General features: G+C 41.5%; 1 protein-coding gene across 5 annotated transcripts in view; it reads left to right on the forward strand.

Annotated features, from left to right (window-relative positions):
* The first annotated feature begins 956 nt into the window (after window positions 1–956).
* hdac11 (histone deacetylase 11) overlaps window positions 957–23,928 on the forward strand; it is a 28,902-nt gene continuing 5,930 nt past the window's right edge. For 2 of the 5 annotated variants that reach the window (XM_078247666.1, XM_078247668.1), the window contains exons 1-10: window positions 957–1,177; window positions 1,610–1,669; window positions 2,648–2,796; window positions 6,274–6,374; window positions 8,513–8,629; window positions 14,308–14,350; window positions 16,869–16,945; window positions 19,678–19,740; window positions 20,781–20,877; window positions 23,426–23,604. In XM_078247666.1, coding sequence (XP_078103792.1) covers window positions 1,635–1,669; window positions 2,648–2,796; window positions 6,274–6,374; window positions 8,513–8,629; window positions 14,308–14,350; window positions 16,869–16,945; window positions 19,678–19,740; window positions 20,781–20,877; window positions 23,426–23,604 — 861 coding nt within the window. In that variant the 5' untranslated portion in view covers window positions 957–1,177; window positions 1,610–1,634. The other 3 variants (XM_078247667.1, XM_078247669.1, XM_078247670.1) reach the window with 3 other exon arrangements.

Raw genomic sequence — 23,928 nt, forward strand, 5'->3', positions numbered from 1 at the left:
TTCTGTGACATTTAAGGAAGTTTAATCTGCCTAGGGAGCTGCTGACCACTTTCTACTTAGCCATCATCCAGTCTGTCATCTGCATCTCCATCACTGCCTGATTTGGGTCAGCCACCAAACGGGACAGGGCCAGACTGCAACGGACAATTAGGGCTGCAGAGAGGATCATTGGAGCTGACCATCTCAGCCATCCAGGACCTGTACCGGTCCAGGGTCAGAAAAAAATCTCTGCAGACCCCTCACTCTCCTTCCCTCTGGTAGGAGATACAGGGCACTGTTCGCCAAAACCAGCCGACACAAAGACATCTTCTTTCCCCATGCAGTCACTCTGTTGAACGCTCAGAAATAGCCCCCACCCTTACACTGAACAAAGTCAATCGACACTGTTCTGCTCATCTACCTCATGTATATTTAAATTACAATATTGTTATTAATATATTACCATTGCACTGAACTGCCTTGCACTATATTTATATTTCAATCTTAAATCTGACTATACTGATATTGCACTATTCCTTCCCTCCCTTCAATTGTTATTGTATATTTTTTGTAAATTTGTAAATTCTATTGTATTGTTATACCGTATACTTAACAGTATTTTTTATATATATTTCTTACTGTCCTTTCTGTTTTTATTTTATGTTCAGTGAGTGTTGCACTTTGAGGGTAACCAGAGTCAAATTCCTTGTTTGTTTATGCAAACCTGGCCAATAAAGATGATTCTGATTGAAACTAAATGTACATTGAGCAGGATCAAAATAAAGCCTTTTGTCTAACGTCCGGCATATCAGCAACAGAGTAAGCATACATTACGAAGAACGGGACAAGATAGTAAGATATAGATAGTGAAAGAAAGAAAGAAAGTGAAAGCTTTTTGGAGTTCATGTTTATTCTGCTTTAAATGTACGTGTGCGGTAACAACGTAACGGACGGAACTCGAGCACATTCTTACGTGCAGTACGTATTCTACGTAGCAGTGGAGCAGGACGTAATAAGGTTGTGTCAGAGCAACACTGTGAAGAAAAGACGTTTTCTTTCTTTCCGCTGCCTACTTACAAATAACCGAAGCTAAATCAAAAGGACAAACACTGAACGTCTCCAGTAACGGAGGTTATTTAGTTCCAGGAGCTGTTGGCGGTGACCAGTGACCAGCGTTACTCCACATACACAGTGGCAGGTGACACATCGGCTGTTGCTAGTTTCTGTCCTTTGAAACAGTCCACACAGTAGCTAACGTTAGCTAAAATGAGCTGGGACAACTCATTATAGACCTGCACACACATGTTCGGAGGCTGTGTGTGTGTGTGTGTGTGTGTCACTGTCGACTCGATTCACACGTTTCCGTGTGTCGTTGCGTCTCTGTAAATGTATATCTGTCACTGCGCATGCGCGAGATATGACTTGCTTCATGTAGTTTGTTGTCCCCCATTCTTTCTTGTGCAGTAACATTTAACGTTGATAGAATGTACTTTTTACAAACTAAATTGCTAGATTAAAGAATTGTGAAACGTTGTGATTTTTAATCCGAATTATTCATGTTTTGAGAGTTACAGTTAGTAGTTACAGGTGAATGAATTGCATTGTCCATTGGTATTCTTTACACACACAGGTGAAAGTAGCAATGCCTGACAAACATGTCTCGCAAAGAAGATAATGAAGGGAAGAGGAGGTGAGCAGCACAAACTAACAGCATGACAGTTCCAAGAATACTTATTAAAGGGTAATTTTGGTATTTTTTAACCTGGACCCTATTTTCCCATGCGTTTGTGTCTTAGTGACTAATGTTAACAAAAAACTTGATTCAGTATTGAGCGAGAACGCTGTACCCTGCAGCTGCAAACAGGGCTGCAATGTACAGTAACCATACAGGGCAAATGTGCATCATCAGTTTCCGTCCACTAATGGTGCAGATTTTGCCACTGACAGGCTTGGATTATTGTTCTAAGTGTCTGACAACATTATGGAAAGGATCCCTACAGAGATAGAGCTTTTTGTTAAAGGGTACAATCCTTTTTGATTACATGAAACAGCTCAGAAATGACCATAGCCAAACTCACCAAACTCCATAAATAGTACTTTTAGCGTGTATAGAGCCAGCAAATTTTCACATGTAAATGGGTGAATTAAGGGTTTATTACAACCAAACCAGAGTGGTGATTGTTGGAACAGTGAAAAGACAAACCAAGACGGCTTTTGATAGTTTTATTCTGTTTCTGTCAACTTTGAATGAAGTGTGTTTTACGATCATAAAATTACTGTTTATTTAAACGGAGCCATGTGGGTTTGGCGACAGTGATTTTGGGGCTGTTTCATGTTAAACAAAAAGGATCTCACTCTTAATTAAACAAAAAGGTCTATCTCTTTAGGGATCCTTTCCATAATGTTGCTAGACACTTAGAATAACAATGTGAGCATGTCAGTGGTAAAAACAAGCACTTTTTGTGGACGGAAAAACATTGTAGCTTTTTTCATAATGGACTAATTTCATTTTTTGTTTACACATTTTAATTGTTGTTACCATCAGTTACAAAAACATAGGGAAAAAAAACAAGAAGTTACACTTTAAGCCAATGGGGAAATCATTAATAACAATAAATGTAATGCAGCAGTGTTGTATTAAACACCTTTTTTACTTTCTTTTTTTCAGCTCTCACCATACTGAATTGTACACCAGCATCCCTCGAACATGTCTTCCCATTGTCTACCACCCAGACTACAACATCACCTTCATGGGCCTTGAAAAGCTCCATCCATTTGATGCAGGGAAGTGGGGAAAAGTCATTCACTTCTTGAAAGGTAAGAGAATGAGAAACACATTGGCAGATGGGAAGAGTTGATCAAAGAAGCAAAGAGACGTAGAGAACAAGGAGGAGAGAGTGGAGAGGTGAGATATAGCTGCTTGAGTAGGGGAAAGGCAGAGCAATGGAGCACAGATAATTAGAGAAAACTCCCTGTGGGAGTCTGTGCAGGTACAGTAGATGAGGCCCAGCAAGGGTTTCAAGGCCGAGCGGAAAACAGTCGCTGGCTAACTGGCACGACTTCACACAAAGTTATTGCCAAAACATGCATTGTGCACCATGGATTGACTTTGCTATAGAAAGTGTCGTACACGGCTTAATTAATTCACAAAACATTCAGAAGATAAGAGTGCAAATAAAGAACTGAGCTTCTGCTGAAAGAGGAAAAACCTTGGACTTTTTTTGTATTCACCTTTGCAATAACCTAGAGAAAAAGTGGCTGCTTCTGCAGATTAAACCAGCATATTTACAAAACCATGCAAAGGAACCTGTTGTGTAATCGATTTTAATGACCCATCCGTGTTAGATTCAAACTCAGAGGCTGTTTTTCTTTTTTGTAACAGCGTGTACAACCTGATCTCACAGAATTCCGTGAAATGAACACGGCCCCTTAACTCAAAATCTGTGGCAGTTTCACGGAATCGCAAAACATTCCGTGATGGGCCCACGGAAGAATTCCGTTAAATAAACACGGCCCCTTAAGTTCAGGAAAAGGTCGTTGGTGGGCTTACGGGTCCGTGACATGTGGGAAGAACGGGACAGAAAAGAAGAAAGCGACGTTAGGAAACTTCGATCCCCGGTCTCCTGGGTGAAAGTCCTGTGTTTGACCCCCCCCCCCCAACCAGCCTCCTTACGCGAAATTTCGGCCTTACATAGCGCTACCGTAGTCGCTCTTAATGCTACGTCATCTTCTCATTGACTTTACATTGTCATTGTTTTCCGTGGTGGCTGCACGGATTTTTCACACGTTCCGTGCAAACACCACGTAATACGCTGTTAACAGTTCGTGATCATTTCACGGAATTCTGTGAGACCAGGCTGGCGTGTAACAACCTTTCTGTTTTCCAAGAAAAAACTGCAGCAGCTAATGTTAGTCAAAAATAAGCTACATGTAAGAATCTTAATACATGTAATAATGGACTAATATGTGACGCGAAAATTCAAAACATACCTTTTGTAGCATTTTAATCGTGTTCAAAATCATGTTGCTATGGAGCGAGCTGTGGCACACTTTACGGCCCCACTGATGCATGTTGTCAGCATTACAACTAACGACAATCGCCATTTTGTTTTGTACTAATCAAGTGACCACAGTAAGCAGCTCAATGCAGGCCCCCAGGAAGTAGGCCTGCACGATTCGGGGAAAATATGATTCAGGATTTTTTAGCTTAGAATTGATATCACGATTCTCTGCCACGATTTATTTCTCATGAAGTGAAATATGTATTGCACACATGAACCATGACAAAACAAAACAAATTGGCAGTACCAACCAGATTTTTTTTTGGCACCTAGAGCACATTGAGCATCATCACAAGCCTGTAAACAGAGAGGCTTCAATGAATGAAGAAAATACATTTAAGGCCATTTAAGTACAGTAGGCTACCAAAAATAGTGACATATAACATGGCCCTGATACAGGCTCTATCTGAACTAAATATGGCCCTGATACAGGCTCTATCTGAACTAAATATGACCCTGATACAGGCTCTATCTGAACTAAATATGACCCTGATACAGGCTCTATCTGAACTAAATATGGCCCTGATACAGGCTCTATCTGAACTAAATATGACCCTGATACAGGCTCTATCTGAACTAAGTATGACCCTGATACAGGCTCTATCTGGCCTAAATATGGCCCTGATACAGGCTCTATCTGAACTAAATATGGCCCTGATACAGGCTCTATCTGGACTACATATGGCCCTGATACAGGCTCTGTCTGAACTAAATATGGCCCTGATACAGGCTCTATCTGAACTAAATATGGCCCTGATACAGGCTCTATCTGGACTAAATATGGCCCCTGATACAGGCTCGATCTGGACTAAATATGGCCCTGATACAGGCTCTGATCTGGACTAAATATGGCCCTGATACAGGCTCTATCTGGACTAAATATGGCCCCTGATACAGGCTCTATCTGGACTAAATATGGCCCTGATACAGGCTCTATCTGGACTACATATGGCCCTGATACAGGCTCTATCTGAACTAAATATGACCCTGATACAGGCTCTATCTGGACTAAATATGGCCCTGATACAGGCTCTATCTGAACTAAATATGGCCCTGATACAGGCTCTATCTGAACTAAATATGACCCTGATACAGGCTCTATCTGAACTAAATATGGCCCTGATACAGGCTCTATCTGAACTAAATATGGCCCTGATACAGGCTCTATCTGAACTAAATATGGCCCTGATACAGGCTCTATCTGAACTAAATATGGCCCTGATTCAGGCTCTATCTGAACTAAATATGGCCCTGATACAGGCTCTATCTGGACTAAATATGGCCCTGATACAGGCTCTATCTGGACTAAATATGGCCCTGATACAGGCTCTATCTGGACTAAATATGGCCCTGATACAGGCTCTATCTGAACTAAATATGGCCCTGATACAGGCTCTATCTGAACTAAATATGGCCCTGATACAGGCTCTATCTGAACTAAATATGGCCCTGATTCAGGCTCTATTTGTACTGTCAAATGCTTTCAATAAATTTAAAGGGGGAAAAAAATACATAAATCAAAGTCATTTAAAAATTAAATCGTGACTCTATTTTATAACGATTTAACGTGCAGGCCTACCAGGAAGTGCGCTGAGCTTTGAAACCCATTTGACATAGTGGCCAAACAGTGGAATTGCAACTTCCGTGTCCGTCACGTGATGCCACGGGGCCCAAAAAGACTTTTCCCCATAGACTTACATGGCGAAAGAGACCTCTGTAAATCAGTGGAGACATTTTTTTTGAGTGTCACAACCCTTCCAAAATGACTCCTTTCACGATCACAATTTGATTATTTCAGTCCGATAACATTTGGACATAAAATTGCATAAATATCCCGCATATTCCATCGCATTTTTTAAGAAAACGTGACGCATAATCAAGGAGCGTAAATATATAAATAAATATAGTGTAAATATATTATTGTTACAATACTTTCATCAGTGGGCCATAGGCTCAATCACCATTGTGTTACCACCTACGGCAATAGAAAGTGACTTAACAGACATTTATGTATGTGTAAATCTTCAAGCAGCAGCTTAAACAAGCACACTGTGGTTGTGTAAAACAACAATAGGAAATATCACTTATTTTTTAATACCTGTGTTTGTGTGGGCAGGGCCTTAGCTTATAGAATTTATGTCACAATCCCAAGTTTTTCATGGAACAACAGCATCATATTATTAGTCGCCTATTTGACTTATCGGACTCTGATCAAACAATGCTTTTGTCTCAGAGGAGCACTTCATCACCGATGGAAACATCATGGAAGCCCGTGAAGCTACTGAAGAGGATCTGCTGGTGGTTCACACCAAACGCTACCTCAACAGATTAAAGGTTGCTCCCCCCCCCCCTCAACACTTCCAACCTTTAGTGCATCTCTCATTATGACAGCATGGCGTGTTCACTACCGTTCTTCATCTCTACACTTCTTTCTGTACATCTCTGTGTATTACACGCATCGCTCAGTAGTACTGAGGAGGTAAGGGGTCCATCAGGATTTTAAATTGATTTGATATTTAAATCATAGTCTCGCATTGCTTCACATTCCTCTCTCTCCCAACCTAGTCTCGCTTTGCCAGACCTTCCTCCACAGCGCTGTGGAGGAAGGTCTGGCACAGTCCACACAGCATTCCAGCACAGGAGAAAAACGTGCTCTGGTTTATTGGCATTTCTTTAAACCGATCACAATCGTCTTCAAACCAGAGTCTGTTGTCTGGGATTTCTCTCAGATTTTCTCTAAATGTTTCTTCTATTTGACATGTTCCTTCTCATATTGTAATGCAAGGAGGTGACATAATTGGTCCTCATTCTAATCAATCATGTCAAGCATATATTCAGAAGAAAGCACCTCTCAGAGTCCTTTGAGTCCATAAGAGTTTTTGCGCTTTTAATCTATCCGCCCTAGGAGTTGATTAGGATGCTCATTTGATTGCCACATTGCCACAAACAACAGTTCAGTTGTTTGTGGCAACAGTCATTGGACGTGTTGATCTTGCAACAGTCATTGATATAGAAATACTGAGATGTGGTTGTAAATCTCTCATAAAGGAGTGTCTGCTTCAGGAAAAGTAAAGCTGATAGCAGTAGTTCCATAGGCGTAGATTTCGCTGGGATGTTGGGGATATGTGTCCCCCCCCCCCCCAATATTTAGAATAGGTAGATTTGTCCTCCTCACAAAATAATAAAGACAACCCACTCCCCAAAAGAGGAAGAATTAACCGTCCAGGTAGGGCTGGGCGATATGGAGAAAGTCAAATATCAATATCAAAATATCAAATATAAATATGTCGATATTTTTGACCAAATACCTCGATACAGCAACGATATTGTAGGGTTGACTATTGGTGCTTTCACAAAATATTTACACAATGAGATTTTTGATAAATAATCATCAGTAATGTGGATATAATGTCTAAGTGTAAATAATAGACAACAACAACAACAGTCTGGTAAGTTCAGAAAATGACATCACTTTACTGTAATGCAGCCTTTAAAACCAGGAAAAGACAACACTTACGCCATATTACGATATCACGATATCCAAAATCTAAGATGATATCTAGTCTCATATCACGATGTCGATATAATATCGATATATAGGGCCACAGCTGTACGTCCAGGGGCTCCTTTCCCAACGATTTCAGACACCCCTATAGTGGACCATACCATCTTAACCTCGCAGCACACGTTCGTGTTGCAGTGGCAACATACGAAGCTGCCTTTAAATGCGGTCGAAAATGTCGAGATCTACGAACGATCTGACGGAAAACAATAATTGTGTCTACTTGTGCTGCAGAAATTGTTGCAAAAACAATTCACCAGAATGCAGGGAACGAAGTATTTGACGCTCAGACTTTTCTGGGGGTCCCCAGAACAACCCCCCCCCCCAATCCCCTGTCCCCCCGGTTATAATGTGTCCCCCCCAATGTTGAAACAAAACTTTCGCCCTTGAGTAGTTCTATCATGTTCAAAGACTTTGTATTTATACTCTCTCCCCTCTACTGCATGCAGAACCAAATCTTGTAGGGCTCAAGAGAGGTACCTCAGTACTGTTTTTTGCATTCTTCTGTTGCTGTTCTTTTTTTTTTCCGTGAGATTCTTTCTTTAGTCTCTACACCTTTTATATCCAAACCCTGGTGGGCACACATTGAAACACAATGTGTTCGTACCTCCTTTTTTTGGGGGGCTTTCTGTGCTTTGTTGCAACTTTTGCAACTACATGCCAGTGACACATCCGTTCTCAATGAACTGATTGTCTGGGGGTGGGGTTATGTATCTTACTATGAAATGTTTTTTGCTCATGCACAGTCATTCAGTTAGCGTGTCTGTTAAGAAAATAAATGAACGATAAAGAGCACTCCTGATTCTGTCTTCCATGAAACAAAGCTGTCTTGCCTGATAAGGGATGGAGTCATAGCACAGAAAAAAAGGATTCTATATACTGTGACTAATTGTGTTCTTTTTCACTTTAGTGGTCTCTGGTGGTGGCAACGATCACAGAAATCCCACCCCTCCTGTTTCTGCCTAATTTCCTGGTGCAGCGGAAAGTGTTGAGGCCTTTGCGGACACAGACTGGAGGAACAATAATGGTAGATATCTGTGAGCCTCATTTCCTTTCCGTGTCTCTTCATGTTTGTATCTGGTAATATTACCATATTTTACCCATCTTCCGACTATCCAATGTCATTTGTCAGAGGAAGTCATTGTCTCTATGTCACATAGAGACAATGTTCTGTAGTGTACCACTATCAGATAATGACGTGCAGTGCTGTGCCTGAACGCGTTCATTGAACAATAGTTTGGGGCGAACGTGAACTGAACGTACTGTATTAATGCCTGATGAACGTTACTGTGAACTCGTTCATTCTGGTGTCTGTGAGCGGCACGCTCTCTCAGTTTAACTTCATTCAATAGGGTGCCAGATTTCTATAGAGCCTTCCAGGTGAAAACCCAGCTAAAACACACCATAAACAGGCCAAAGGCTGCATCTCATTTCTCTGTCTTACCCCTTCCCCTTACCTCTTACCCTTAGTTTTCCATGTTCACGTGAGAGTAAGGGCTGTCCCAATACTCATTTTGATCGAGGGGTAGGGCTAAGGGGAAGGGATGATGATGTAACCAAGTGGCGTCTCATTTCATAGGGGTATGTTTTCACCCCTACCCCTTACCACTCGGTTTCGAGGGACAAGGGGTAGGGGTAAAGGGAAGGGGTAAAATGAGAAATGAGATTCAGTCTTAATATGTAGTGGAAAAAACACCCAATCTGGCAACACCAGCCACCAGTGTCGCACCGCCGCATGCGTCATCAAAACAAAAAGCAGCGTGGAGGCGACAGCAGCACGGAGGCGTCATATGATCATTTAAACTCAATGCTAATGTAAACCCTGGTTGGATTCAAAATTGGATATGAAGATGAAATCTGACGCATAGTTTCAGTGTTAAAACTGATAAAATAATTGCTGTCTGTGGTTCTATATGGGCTGTGGCAATAATTGTGAAAAAAATAGCTCGCAGCAACATACAACATACAACATACAACATACGCGATCTACGAAGGCTTGTATCATGTGGACGCGCCGACAGTGTTGTTGTCATTACTTAGAATTCCTCATGGGGGCGACAGAAACTACACACTATAGCGTTAACTTCTTAACTATTCAGAGATGATAACACAATATCTAATCATACTCTTTAACTTTTCTGTTGAGATTCAGTTGTCCATAACAAGGCTCTTGGCTATCTCCTCTGGGGGAGGGGGAATGACTTCCATGGAAATACTGGTTTTTAGAAAACACGTAGTCTGGATCGATGACGATTCATTTTAGGATAATGGGATGTTCCCGGCCCTGTGTGTTGCCGTTGTCTAACTCCGTTCTCTTCGGGAAACAACAACAAACTTCGAGCTAGCAAGCTAAACGCTATAGCTACAGCAATATACTGGTAAGAGCAAATCATGTTTAACCATGTATCCAGCTATTTTAAATAGCTCACGTTACTGTATTGCCTTTTTTTTCGCGGGGTGCAAATGTTCCACCAAAACAAGTTACTTCCTAATACCATTTTGCAGAGCCTTCATCTCTGTTTTCTGGAGCCTGGCACCGCCCAAGACGATTGTGATTGGTTTAAAGAAATGCAAGGAACCCAGAGCTATTTTTCCTCCTGTCCCAGAATGTATCTGTGGTGTAGCCAGACCTTACTCCACAGCGCTGTGGAGATAGGTCTGGCCATGTGAGACTAGAAAACATGTAAACTGTTCCTTTTGTTGGAGCTCCACAAACACATATAGTGTATAATGCATGGGTCTCAAACTCGGGGCCCGGGGGCCAATTGAGGCCCGCGGGATGATATTTTGTGGCCCCTTACTTGACATCAAAGTTTAATGTTGGTGTGGCCCACACGTTGTTCTGAAACGCACCTTTTTTGCTGAGTCGTTGCGTGTGTCACTTACGGTCTCCTGACAGCGGCGTTTGTTGTCAAGCTAGCCAACCGCGAAGCACCCAGTTCCAGTCATTTCTCATGCCTCAGCCTACATGGGGCGCAGGCTCTTACTGGGTGAACTAAAGGCCGCCCCTGAATTATGTTTTTATATTTTTTATTTTCTCTCACGATCGCCTACCACTGCCAGGGTTGCAACTGAAATACTAGGCTAAACCAACGACAGTTTATGGAAAGCACAAGTGTAATTATGGTCAGATCTTGGTCCTGACTGATGGGGAAGTGATAATGATTAGCGTTGTGATTCACGCATTTACAGCGTCGGCTATGTTTTTGCCAGCTTTCCTCCCTGTTTTAGGAAGCAGCGACTGTATTGCGTTTTGCCTGTAAAACCATGTGTGTGTTTTTCATATTTATGTAGAATTATAGTTTGCTCTTCTTATGTAAAATATGCGGCTCTGGTAGATGTTTGCGATTGGTCGTGCTGTGCAAACCCCGCCTCTTTTATGTGAACGCACGCGTCGCTGGATTGGGAAACCCTGGGTTGACTGAACTAGTTGTTAACCACCGTCGTGACACAGCTTATGCGGGACCGCGGTTGTTAGGTTAGATGAAGCCGGGTCACTGAAATAAATCCAGGGCACGTTGATCTTGATTCGTAGTACAGGCCTCTGGACCTTTTCAGACTGTTGTTGAGACATCATCTTATTACATCATCAAAGCAAATCAGAAGGATGGGTGAATGTGAGACAGTTAGCTTCGACAACAATCAGACCAAGGTTTTTTTTTGGGACAGGTATTAGTTGGGGGCACATTATGGTTTTCAGTCCATATTATAGGTATGCTCTTACCTTCTGACCTACATCAGACAAAATAGTAAGGGGACTTAGAATCTTCGGTCTCAGGATCTTTTCTTGCTGTCTATTCCAAAGGAACTGGGAGAAGAGGCGTTTTAGTTTGCTGCTCCCTCTAACTGGAACAAGTTACAGAAAAACTTGAAATTTAATGAGCTGGTCTCTTTTTAAGAGGATGCTAAATGACTCGGAAGCAGACACATTTGGCTGTAGATATTTTGCCTGATGTATTTATGATTGCGGTTGACTTTGGGAAATATTTGCTGCTTCAGTTGTTGTTTTATGTTTTTAATGTTTTTTGTGTACTTTGTGTTTGTGTGTGTATGTGTGACTGTACTGTTGCCTGTCTTGGCCAGGACACTCTTGAAAAAGCGATTTGTAATCTCAATGAGTTTTTTTTCTGGTTAAATAAAGGTTAAATAAAAACAAAATTGATATATTGCAAGTAATATTAGACCTAGCATCATGCCTAAGGTCTGTTTTACCCAAAGAGATGCATTCTGGGAGTGATGGTGGTGCTCTCACTGCTTACATTGAGCACTTGTTTTTCCCCATAAAGAGAGGAGTGGCCATTAGTGTGGCATTTACACAGAGTCTCTCCAGCTCATATCGCTTTCCCTCAGGTGTCCTACACGCTGAGCTCCGGAAATATATGGGCCCTTTTTCACCTAAGAGAGAAATCTTGACCTGCCTTTAAAAGTACATGCTGCCACGTACATATAACAGCGTTACTCTTAGTGAAAAAAATGGTATTAATGATTTATCTGATTACATTTTGCTCATCAATCCTTGAGAACAGTATAGCAGTTTGAAAGTAACTACCTTCCCAAGAATGTCCTTTTATTCGTAAAGTGTAGTAGATAAGCCCTGGTGGTTTCTTAGGAGCATGAGTCAGTGGAGCAACCAGCCCTAAATAACCCCTTCCTTATGCGTAGCCATGCACATTAGGATTAGGTTGATCAACATGTGAAACAAACACTGCCTGTCTCCCTTTCCCCCGGTTAAAAATGCTTTTAGGAGTAGGCTAGATTTAACATATAGTGGGTCTGTAAGAGAATTCCCTATGTATGTAAGTATTACCATACACTTTTATTCTATAAGTAAATGGGTGCTCCAGCACCTACATTGACATTGAATGTAAATTGAGGTCACTTTCCCTTTAAATCTTCTCCAAATATACAGTAAAATAACATCATAGTTTACATGATCATAGTCATGATCATAGTCAGGGTCTTCCTGAACAAGATTATGTTTTAAATTTCAGCAAACATAAAAGGAAAGGAAAATATGTATTTAATTTATGGGAGTTAAAAAATGGGAACATTATGTGTAACAATATTATTTAAGCTGACTTTCCCTGTGCATGAATATACAGTCAAACTACTTTTTGTAATTGTATAAAGTCATAGTTTGAGCAGAAATACATTGTGCTTCTCAGCAAAACTATTATGGAAACAGTATTATCTATTAAGGACTTCTTTGCTGGCAGTTTTATTTGGTATATAAAATGTGAGAAATTATTATAAATATGTATTTGCATAGTACAGCAACCATTTATACACTGGTGGCTGAGGCTGCTGTACAAGGTGCCATCTGCTCATCAGATGAACGTTAACAAACTGATGGTGCAGCATCAATTTGGGGTTCAGTGTCTTTCCCAAGGACACTTTGACATGGGACTGCAGGGCCAGGTATTGAACCACCAACCTTCCTATTGGTAGACGACCGCTCTACCACCTGAGCCACAGCCTCCCCCGAAAGTAGCTGGTGGTATCTCGAACCCTGTGATATCAGTTACAGTCTTTGAGTTATAAGTAAGACTTTGAGAACTGAGCTTGACCGCAATCACCATAGCAACCAGTGACTTAGCAGTCAGCAGGCAGTATGGCTAAAGCTTATTGGCTAATTTGACTGTTTAACTCTCAGGCTGTTTTCGGAACCGCCTACTACTGTACATACCGACGGACGCATTATGTAGTATGTACTGCTGCATACTGTGTTCGGTCGGTCGATCGGTGGTATGCAGCCAGCTTACAGCGGGGTCTGTGAGCACGACCCTCTGGCCGGCTGCCTAGCGACCTCGACAGGCACTAGCTGGCTGTCACATCAGTTTGTAGAAGTTCTCAACTCCAAAAAATCGTTGCCGCAAATTTGGGATTCGGCATCAATTTTCGTAAAACCCATATTCCAATTCTACACAGATGATTTCCTCCTTAAAAAGTCTCAAAAGTGAATTAAGTGATGAAATAATAGACGGAAATTGTAAAAAGCTTCCAGTTTGTTGGTCACAAACTGCAAGCCACAGTTTTTTTTGACCGTTCCAGCACTTTGCATTGTGGGATACAGTAGGCGAGGTAGGCTGTTCCGATGCATACTGGAGATTTTTTCAGAATCAGTATGACATCTGGGTATTTTTGGCATACTGTAGATTTTGATTTTGTCTACATACTGCATACTACATTTTGCCCAAATCGGTATGTACTGCGAAGATAGTACTGCGAAAAAGGTCTCAGTCTAAAATCCGTGCTTGTTGCTGTCATGGAGCCATTTTTAATGTAGGCCATTTTGTCCTCTCCTATCAGGACATCAGCACAGGTGTTAATAATGATATTTCAACAATGCCTTCGAGGGCAGCTTTACAAATGAGGGGAAAAAAGAGAAGCTGTGGTAAACACATACAGAATTTGAAGTGTTTTTTTTCCAGATCTGTGCTCTGCAGTGAAAAGCAGCATCTGAATGCATCACCTTGGAACATTTTCCAAGGAGATTGTTTCTTTTGTTCTTCAGTAAACACAAATCATTTCTGGTGAATGCAAAAGACCCTTCATGATTGTAGCTGCACTTTGTGGTTTATTTGGAAAAGGTCATTTTCATGTATAACTTGATATTCTGTTTCACTCAGAAAGGGTCTTTTTTTATAATAAATCTTTCGATGTCGGTTTCGGAAATTTAACTGAAATATTTTGTCTTTTCCACAGGCAGGAAAACTAGCTGTTGACCGAGGATGGGCTATAAACGTAGGTAAGTGACTATCTCGTACTGATACGCATAACACATGAATAGACAACCAATCCCTCTGCATACAGCTCCAATATGTGAGAGGACGTTACCAGTTACTGTAGGGTTGGGTATCGTTCAAACATTTCCGATACCGGTACCAATACCAATACCGACACTGGTTCCTTAACTTTTGTGGATACCAATTTTATAAAACCAAAAGAAAGTACAACGTTACACATTACGGCACAAATCTTTTTATTTATTCATTTTTCTCTGTGCGTAGCATAGTTTTTTTCCCTGCGTGTCTCTACGACGTCTAACATTAGACCAATCGCAGCCATTATTAGATCTTGGTAGAAGCATGCTGCGTGCTTATTGGCTCACTGATGGTGATATGATTTATTCCGGGAACACACCGCAGGCGTAAGTGTCGCGTAGATACGTGCCTGATCGTGCGCCTGGCCATTCATACCGGACGCATATTTCTGCGATCCTTCTCCTCTCTGCTCTCTCTCGGCTCGCTCTCTCTGTCTGTGTGTTTGGTAGTCATCCAACAACAACCCCTACCACCTCCAGCCAGGTCACTCCCACCTGTCTATCCGCCTGCGTACCTGACCACCTATCTCAATGTAGACACAGCTGAGAAGTCAAGACATCCAAAATCACCGTAAACCTGGCTGTTTTATTTTGAAATGTGTTTATTTTCTGGCTGCACTGTAGTCTTCCTGTATGTGATACGTTGCGTGATGCGTAAAAAAATACAACACGTTCTCACACCCATCTCGTAAAATATGGACGCTTGGTCAGGTGCCTTTGTCGTTCTTATTGACGCTAAAGTAAGTAAACGCGCTTGGTCGGGACTATTGCCGTCCCTTTTAACGCATTATGTTAAGGATAAGGTCGTGGTTGGGCTTACGGTTCCGTTACACGCGGGAAGAACGGGACGGTTGGGTTTAAGAAAGGGTCGTGGGTGGGCGTCCGGTTCTTTGACACGTGGGAGGAAAGAAAAGACGCCTTTTTCGTCGCATCAGACGCTGACAGCCACTGTCCAAACGTCCTTATTTTACGAGTTCGGAATGAGAACGGGTTGAAAAATAAAAGGAGACGCTGAAATTATCGCTGCAGCGCGCGGGCATACGCGGACACTACGCACCCGGTGTGGCCGGACAGATTGGATAACATGGGCGTCAAAATAAAAATAGCTGCGCTACACTGCTTTCGTGTGCGGTGTGTTTTGGGTGTTACTCCTTAGGTATTGAAATTGGGTATTGAATGACAAGGCATTTTTCGATACTTGATACTTAAGAGGCACTTTGGTCGGTGCCTAAGACGTATTGAAGCTGCATCATTACTTTGTACCTCCAGCTTAGTCAGCTGCTTCACACCTTCTGTTAATGAATCGGGTGGAAATATTGTTCTGCATTAATAAACTATAACTATATAAACGCTATTTAAATGCGTCTGACATCTACATATTGTGTGTCTCAATACTGTGATAATAATAATACATTTTATTTAATGGGGACTTTCAATGCACTCAAGGTACGTCACATACGATCAGCGATAAAATATACTATAAGCACCAAAGCACCTGCAGTAAAACATTAATAAAATCCACAATAAAACACAATAAGCAACTCAACTCAGCAATGAGAAATAAAATAGGATGCAGGCTTTATAAAAGACTTGTTGGAGGCCAGGCAATAAATGGTAATCATATTTTCCCCCGTCGCCTTACTGGCCTGTATTTATATTCTACCTTGCACTGTAGTTTAATGAACATGAGCATAGCAGGGCAGAAGGGAGTATAATGCCGCATTCTATTAACCTCGGGACTCGGTTTTAACGAGGTCAAAGTCGGAAACACGCCCCCTGACCTCGAGCTCGGAACTTGGACAACCTCGCAGTAGCCCGGGTTCAAAGTCCAACCTTACTGCCCCCTGTATCAACAGTTTTGAAAGCTGCAGCAACATGAAGTTATAAGCACTTCTGTCTTATTTGTGTCACTAAATCAGTCGTTCACACAGGCATGTTCAACTTCTATCTGTGGACATGTTGTTACGCTGTTTGCATGCACAAAAAACGGCGTAATGCGTTGTTATCAACTGGTATTGCTAACAATAGCTAACCGGGCTAGAGCTAATGAAAACAATGAAAATCCAACTTTTAAATAGAACACATTCAACTCGGGTATGACGTCATTCCCAGTTCCAGCTTCCGAGTTCCGAGGTAAATAGAACGCGGCATAACTTTTACCCTGAATGAATAGTTATCATCCCAATTTGTTGTGTGTCCAAAGTCTTTTTTCCCCATCCCTGTACTGTACATTGCTGCACTTCAAGCATTTTAGTAGCAATTGAACAGTCCCATTCTGGTGTCAATACACCCATTGTTGTGCCACAGGGGAACAGCAGCCATTTTTATGAGCTGCAATAGACTCAATAACAGCCCAGGACCAATTATGGTCGTTTAAAATAATAGCCCTTCTCGGCTTGTCTAATAGCCCTGATGTTGAGCCAGTGGACTTTCTGTTTCCCAGGAGGAGGCTTCCATCACTGCTCCAGCGACAGGGGAGGAGGCTTTTGTGCCTTCGCCGACATCACTCTGGCCATCAAGGTAATTAGTACTAGTCTGGATCAACTTTTCCAGGATAACTGCAAAATTTCCAGGATAACTGCCTCACGTTCGTCGCTGCCGGATGTTCTGCCGGATGTCCCTTGCCTTCTGTACTCTGTGTCTCCCTTCTGGAAACAACAAACTTTGAGAAATTTGGATCATGCAATAAGACAGGCCTGCTTGGTTCCTTCGGGGAATGATTGTTAAGATTTACAAAGAGTATTTTTACATCATTTATTCTCTGGGACGTTTTGGGACCGATTGACAGGGATTTGCTGGTAAGATCAAATGAGGTTTAACCATGTATCAGCTAATTTAAATAGCTCATGTTACTGTTTTGAGTGAACAGTCCTTCCTGAGACTATTTAGCAGAGCCACCGTCGCTGCGCCCAGAGCTTAGCGCCGCCCAAGGCAATTGTGATTGGTTTAAAGAAATGCAAACAACCCAGAGTGCTTATTTTCTCCTATGCCAGAATGTATCTGTGGTGAAGCTAGACCTTTACTCCACAGCACTGTGGAGATAGGTCTGGCAATGCGAGCTAATGTTAGCTAATGTTAGCAAACTTAAAGGTTAGCTTAACTTTTTTTCTCGCACTACCAACTAACACTGTTAAGGCCTCCAATTAGCTTCAACTGAACTTAGGAATGTATTATTAGAAAAAATGAGAACAGTGGATTTTGACCTGATCTGTTTGACAGGTTTTATAACAAAAAGTAAAACAAGACTTGACAAGTTGAAAAAGCCCAAATGTTAATATTTTTCACCCCCTTCCCCTTCTTGCCTCTGGCTCTTTGCACTGGATATGCAAAAGAGCTGTTCACTAACCTAAGGGTAAATGTGACTGTACAAAGCAGCAGGTCCATTCAACTACACTGTTCTGGGGGACACATTTTAAGAAGGCTAATACACAGTGAGGAGAGAGAATAAAGAATGCAGACATCACCGGCATGACGATGTCATTCACGTGCATATTAAGTGGCCATGCTGGGGGGAGGAGCCGGTTTGTCTCCGGCAGCAGCTAAGTTTCCAAAGATTAGTAGCAAACTAATAAACAGTCAGACTACAAACCGACAGCTCTCGTTTTAGCTTGTTGGTAAAACATGGCTGTTAGCAGAGTAGCATGCTGTAGGCTAGTTGTGTAAAACAGCGCGGTGGACGAGAGCAGCAGACGTTAGTTAGCTACCTGGTGTCAGGGTTGGCTCCGTGGAATGGATGAGTAGACTGGATGTTTTCTACTGAGATGATGTAGCAGCATGTTTGCAGCTTAAAATGATCCCAAACTTTCTGTCGTTTTCTCTCGCCTGTCTCTTCTCTTAGACCCTCGCTATTTTCGTCTTCGTTCATTTGTAATCTGGGCCGTCAGTCTCGGGCATAGACAGTATATAAACGGTCTTGTGTCCACAGAAGCGTCAACCTGTTGTGTGCGCTAGTAATTATCCTCCGTGCGGAAACACAGTGAGCCGTACAACCTTAATTACGTTGATTTAACGAAGCTTCGAGGCAAAGAATTTTGCTTCGAGGATTTTTTGTAATTTAATTATTCGAGTTATTCGAGGAATCGTTTCAGCCCTAATGGAGTCGTGAGAAAACATGGAGTCATAGCCTCCAAAGAGAAAGCATGGAGTCGTAGCCTCCAAAGAGAAAGCATGGAGTCATAGCCTCCAAAGAGAAAGCATGGAGTCGTAGCCTCCAAAGAGAAAGCATGGAGTCATAGCCTCCAAAGAGAAAGCATGGAGTCGTAGCCTACAAAGTGGAGTCTTTGCTCTGTAACAAAACCAGCAGAACGCTGCCCTCAGAACGTTGTTTCGGTGTGTTGTAGTTCTTTCTGGGGGATGTTTGTGTTGGTATGTACACAGTGATAAAACTACAAATCCCGTGATAAATGCAATCCTCAGAGTTTGTTAAAGTTCGGCTAGGCCTACGTGTGGAAAATGGGACATTTTGCTTTTAATGAGACATGGCTAGATTCCGCTGTTGGTTACAAGTGGTAACCATTTTTTTGGTAATGCGTCATGTAGGTCTTAAATTTCAATCTTTATGGTCTTAAATTTGACTTACTAAAACCTGCAGGAACCCTGTCATATACTTCTAAGAAACAGACTTCTTTTTGGAGCCAGTGAAGTCACTCCCTGCTGGAAATTAGCTTTAAGGCACTTCCGCATTGGCTTCACTTTTCAGGCCTGGAAGCTTTGTCCATTATTTTTAGAGTCTATGTCTGTATCACAAAGTACATGAAAGAATGTAAACACAGTTACTGTGGGGAATATAAAGCACGACCAGTGTTTCCCACAGAATTAGATTGTATTTGTGAAGGCTCATAGCCCAGGAATGTTCTTGAGGGCTTGGTCTCTCTCAAACTGCAATTTCCACAATGGCTGCCGTTCACCAAACATTACATAGTTTTGCTTTTGTGTTAATGTTCAATATCTTGGAGCTGATGAGGGTACACTATCATGCTTTGTAAGTACTAGATTATGCAGACAGCTGAGTACCAAAAAAGAAAGGAGTGAAGGGTTTACATGCAGCTATTGAACAGGTTCCATTCTTTTAACATCTTCGAACCATAACATAAGTATGAGCTTAACCCGGTTATTGTGGACATTTCTGCACAGCTCAATTGTAATTTCATATCAAAAGTATGAGTGTTACTTTGGAATCCCATAGAAAGAGTCTGGTCTGTGAATGTGTCATCTTCAGAGAGAGAGCAAACATTTTCCCATTCATCTCTCAGTTTCTGTTTGAGAGAGTGGAAGGCATCTCCAGGGCTACCATCATCGATCTGGATGCTCATCAGGTGAGCCAATACCATTATCTCTCTCTGTGTCAATGTGCATCCCTTTTTACCACCACACCAATCAATGAGGCTCTCTGCGGGCCATATTGGACCTTACTGTCATATTCAGTGGAATGTATCTGAAAAGATCTCCACTGGCAAACAGCTTTGGATAATATTAGACTATCAATGGGTTATCTGCAGTAATGTCAGCTACTTGTATGCTTGGGCTTGTTAACTCTGTGATGTGTGCATTGTGTAAAACATTGTTCAAACACACACGCATCACATTCTCTGCTTTTGTAGAAAATGTGTAAGTTTTTTCAAAAACGGTGCCATTGGCGAAGCCAAAATAAATAAATTAAAATCTTGATCTTGATGTTTGATTCTGTCTGAACTACAACAACTGTCTCAGCCTTTCTGCTCCCAGTTGAGGATCTTAAATGTAATTTTTTGTCCTTTCTTTCACTTGAAATAAGTTATCTGGGCTCTTTTTTCCACAAGGAAACCAGGCGAACCTCGGAGGGTTACATTTTGGAGCAGATCCAAATCACTGGGCGGATACACAAATTATGTTAAACTTTGGTTAACATTGCAAGATAGGGCGTTTGAGCTGCATTCATGTGGTGTCCAAATAAACAGGGAAAAGGGTTCCGGACTGTGGAAATGCACACTGAATTAACATTGTGAGATAGATATTATTTTATGTTGTTTATGCACTCTGAAGTTTAATATGAAGACATTTGTTCAATTTCATATTGCATGTTTAGTGCGTCACTTTTTGATATTAACGAGCGTCCGTTACATTCAAGCCATTGCCAAATGAGTTTCTACAAAGCTAATTAAGACTACAAGCTCTCTCTGGATTTCTCAGTATGGCTATGTTCAGAAGATTGTGGCTTAAGTGAAGATAATTACCTCTTCTGAACAGTCCATCATGTTTTTTTAATCCGCCGTGTCCTCCTTGGCTACTAGCAACTGTGTGAAGGAGGGGTGGGGTGGGGGGGCGGTGCGCATAATATGAGGTCTTTAATAAAGGTCGTGGTTCTGCTCTGTTGTAGGGAAATGGACACGAGCGTGATTTCTTGGACGACAGACGAGTGTTCATCATGGATGTGTATAATCGCTACATATATCCTGGGGACGGATATGCCAAAAGTGAGTTGATAGCACCACAAGTCTATAATTAGAGTTGTTCCGATACCAATACCAGTATCGGAAATGCCTCCGATACAGCCTTAAAAGCTGGTCTTGGCAAGTAGGCGAAACTATGCACTGATCTGATACCAAGTAATTTGAAGCACTAAAAAAAAGTATTTTATTGATGGTCTTTTTTCATTATGACTGTCAAACTAGACAATAAAAGAAAGTTTTATGGCATTCATTCTCTGTCTGTAACTGTTTCACAAAGGGTTTAACCTGAGCCAGACCATATATATATATATGTGTGTGTGTGTGTGTGTGTGTGTGTGTGTGTGTGTGTGTGTGTGTATGTATATATACAGTCATGTGAAAAAATTAGGACACCCATGCTAAAGTTGACTAAAAAGAAGAATAAAAAAATCATATTTTGCAAATTGATCTTTGATGCCTTAATTAAAAAAATGAGAAAAATCCAACCTTTAAGGACACCAATTTTCTTTGTGAATGAATAATGTATCGTGAATAAATAAATGTTCTTCCTTATAATACAGGGGGCATAAGTCAGTACACCCCTATGTTAAATTCCCATAGAGGCAGGCAGACTTTTATTTTGAAAGGCCAGTTATTTCATGGATCCAGGATACTATGATCCTGATAAAGTTCCCTTGGCCCCCACATCATCACATACCCTTCACCATACCTAGAGATTGGCATGGGGTACTTTCCATAAAATCATCTCTCAATGCAAATCAAACCATCTGTTAGGCTAACTGAAGTACAACCATGCCAATCTCTAGGTATGGTCTAAGTGGCACTGTTGCTCCATCTGGCACTTAGCACCGCCCTTTGACGATTGTGATTGGTTTTAAGAAATGCCAATAAACCAGAGCACGTTATTGTCCCATCCCGGAATGCTGTGTGGACTAGTCAGACCCTCCTCTGCAGCGCTGTGGAGGAAGGTCTGGCAATGCGAGACTAGGGTGGAAGAGGGCTTCCTCCTCCAGTTCCAGCCCCTAGATGTCCCTCAGTGCCATTTTAATTATTATATGCTGTGATTTCCCCTTTGCACTACTATACTCACTGTATTAGCACTCAGCAGGAAATATGTCATGCAGGAGTCCATGCAACACAATGATCATGGCTTTTACACCAAACTATTGTGCCAATACATTAAAGCTGATCCGACAGCAACCACGTTAACATTTGGCCCCAATTCTTACAGTACTCCGGGGACGAAACGGCACAGTCTCGCCTTTAAAACTCTCCCCATCCTTTGGCTATCTTCTTCTTCTCTGCAACTGATTGAATTTCATAACCATATCTACCCTGTAAGAAAGTAAAATAAATGTACATTCTGCCTTGTTTAAGATAAAAAAAAACAACCTCACAGTTCCATTCTGCTTCATATTTTTGGTCCAAGACACATTTATTTCCTTGTACCCTCAAAGAGACCAAAGCTTTCAATTTCCGGACACTTTTTTTTCTTTCAAGTCTTGCAGGACTAGCATTGAAAAACGACCAAGAAAGACAATTGTTCGAAAGTTGTTTGAATTTTGAAACATCAAGGTTTTTTAATGAACCTTTTTCATCATTTGCATTAATTATTGGAAATGGACATGCTAATGAATTAAAGCACTGCTGCAGATTTACACTCCGGAGTATTCTATAGAAGATAAACACAATTATCCACCTGAACATTTTGTAACAATTCAGTGAGCAGAAATTTGTTTTGGTAAGTTTATTCTGCCTGAGTTAAAAGATATGCTGTTATACATAATACTGCATCAATTATTAGCCCACGTATACATCAGGCCCGTTGATAACTGCTCCTATTTTATTATGGTTGGTTCCAAGGGTGTAGGTTTTGTTTAAACATTGCCGGGGACACAATATACAGTAACCGGAGGGGGGCGGGGGGGTCTGGTGGAGTCCACAATAAAGTGTTAAGCGTCAAACACTTAATTTCCTCCATTCTGGTGAATGTTTTTGCAACAATTTATGGTGTCTTTTATGTACGTATGTAAAGGAAATATGTATCTTCTTGTATTGTTCAAACCTTTCTTCATATACAAAACATCACATGGTTTCTGGCTTTCTTTAACCTTGTTAATGCCAATAAGCTCCCAAATTTAAAGCTACATAAATGCATGTTGTGTTCTTTGCCCCCTCAATGTAGCACAAGTAGAGACAAATCATGTTTTCCGTACATGTTTTGAGCCCCTTGAATGGTAATTTTTACCTCTTTCGGGGAGTGGGTTCTCTTTCATATTTTTTGAGTGGGACAAATCTACTTCTTCTAAATAATAGTGTGGATTAGAGGATGGATTTTAAATTTAAAACAGCTTATTATGTAGGTGCACGCCTGTGTTAAAGTGCACTTGTTCCCCCGTGTGAGCTGATGACCTCATCTGTTGACATTTCTGAATGCCTTCCTATAGTTGCTTAATAAAAGCTTTCCACACAAACAAACGTATCGAGTCGGGCTCGGACAGAAAAATGCGGCTCTAGTGTGGAAGTATCTAGTGTGGATGTCCATAATGTCTCCATTTCTCTGTATCTCCAGGAGCCATAAAGAGAAAGGTGGAGCTGGACTGGGGCACCGAAGACTCCGAGTACCTTCAGAAAGTAGAGCTCCACTGTGACGGAGCGCTGAACGAGGTCCAACCTGACATCATTGTCTACAACGCAGGGACAGACATCCTGGACGGGGACCCGCTTGGAGGACTCTCTATATCACCACAGGTACTCTGTCTCACACCCAATGTAAATGTACTCCAGAAGTGAGTACTGATAAGCATGGAGTGACAGAGTAACTTTTACAGTTCATACTAGGGCTAAATGATTAATCGTTTTCAAATTGAAATCGCGATTTGAAAGATCAGCTAATCGTGAAGACCGCGATTAATCAAATGTGCAATATTTAGTTGAATGTTTGGTGCAACTAGAGCTGTAACAATTCCAAATTGTGCTGTTCAATTAACCCTCTGAAAACCAAAGCCATTTTTGAGCGTTTTTTTGCTCCTGTCACATTATTCCTCACTGTAAGCTCATTTTTCACTCTGTAAG

Source organism: Sander vitreus, chromosome 4, assembly GCF_031162955.1.
Source record: "Sander vitreus isolate 19-12246 chromosome 4, sanVit1, whole genome shotgun sequence".
NCBI lineage: Eukaryota > Metazoa > Chordata > Actinopteri > Perciformes > Percidae > Sander > Sander vitreus.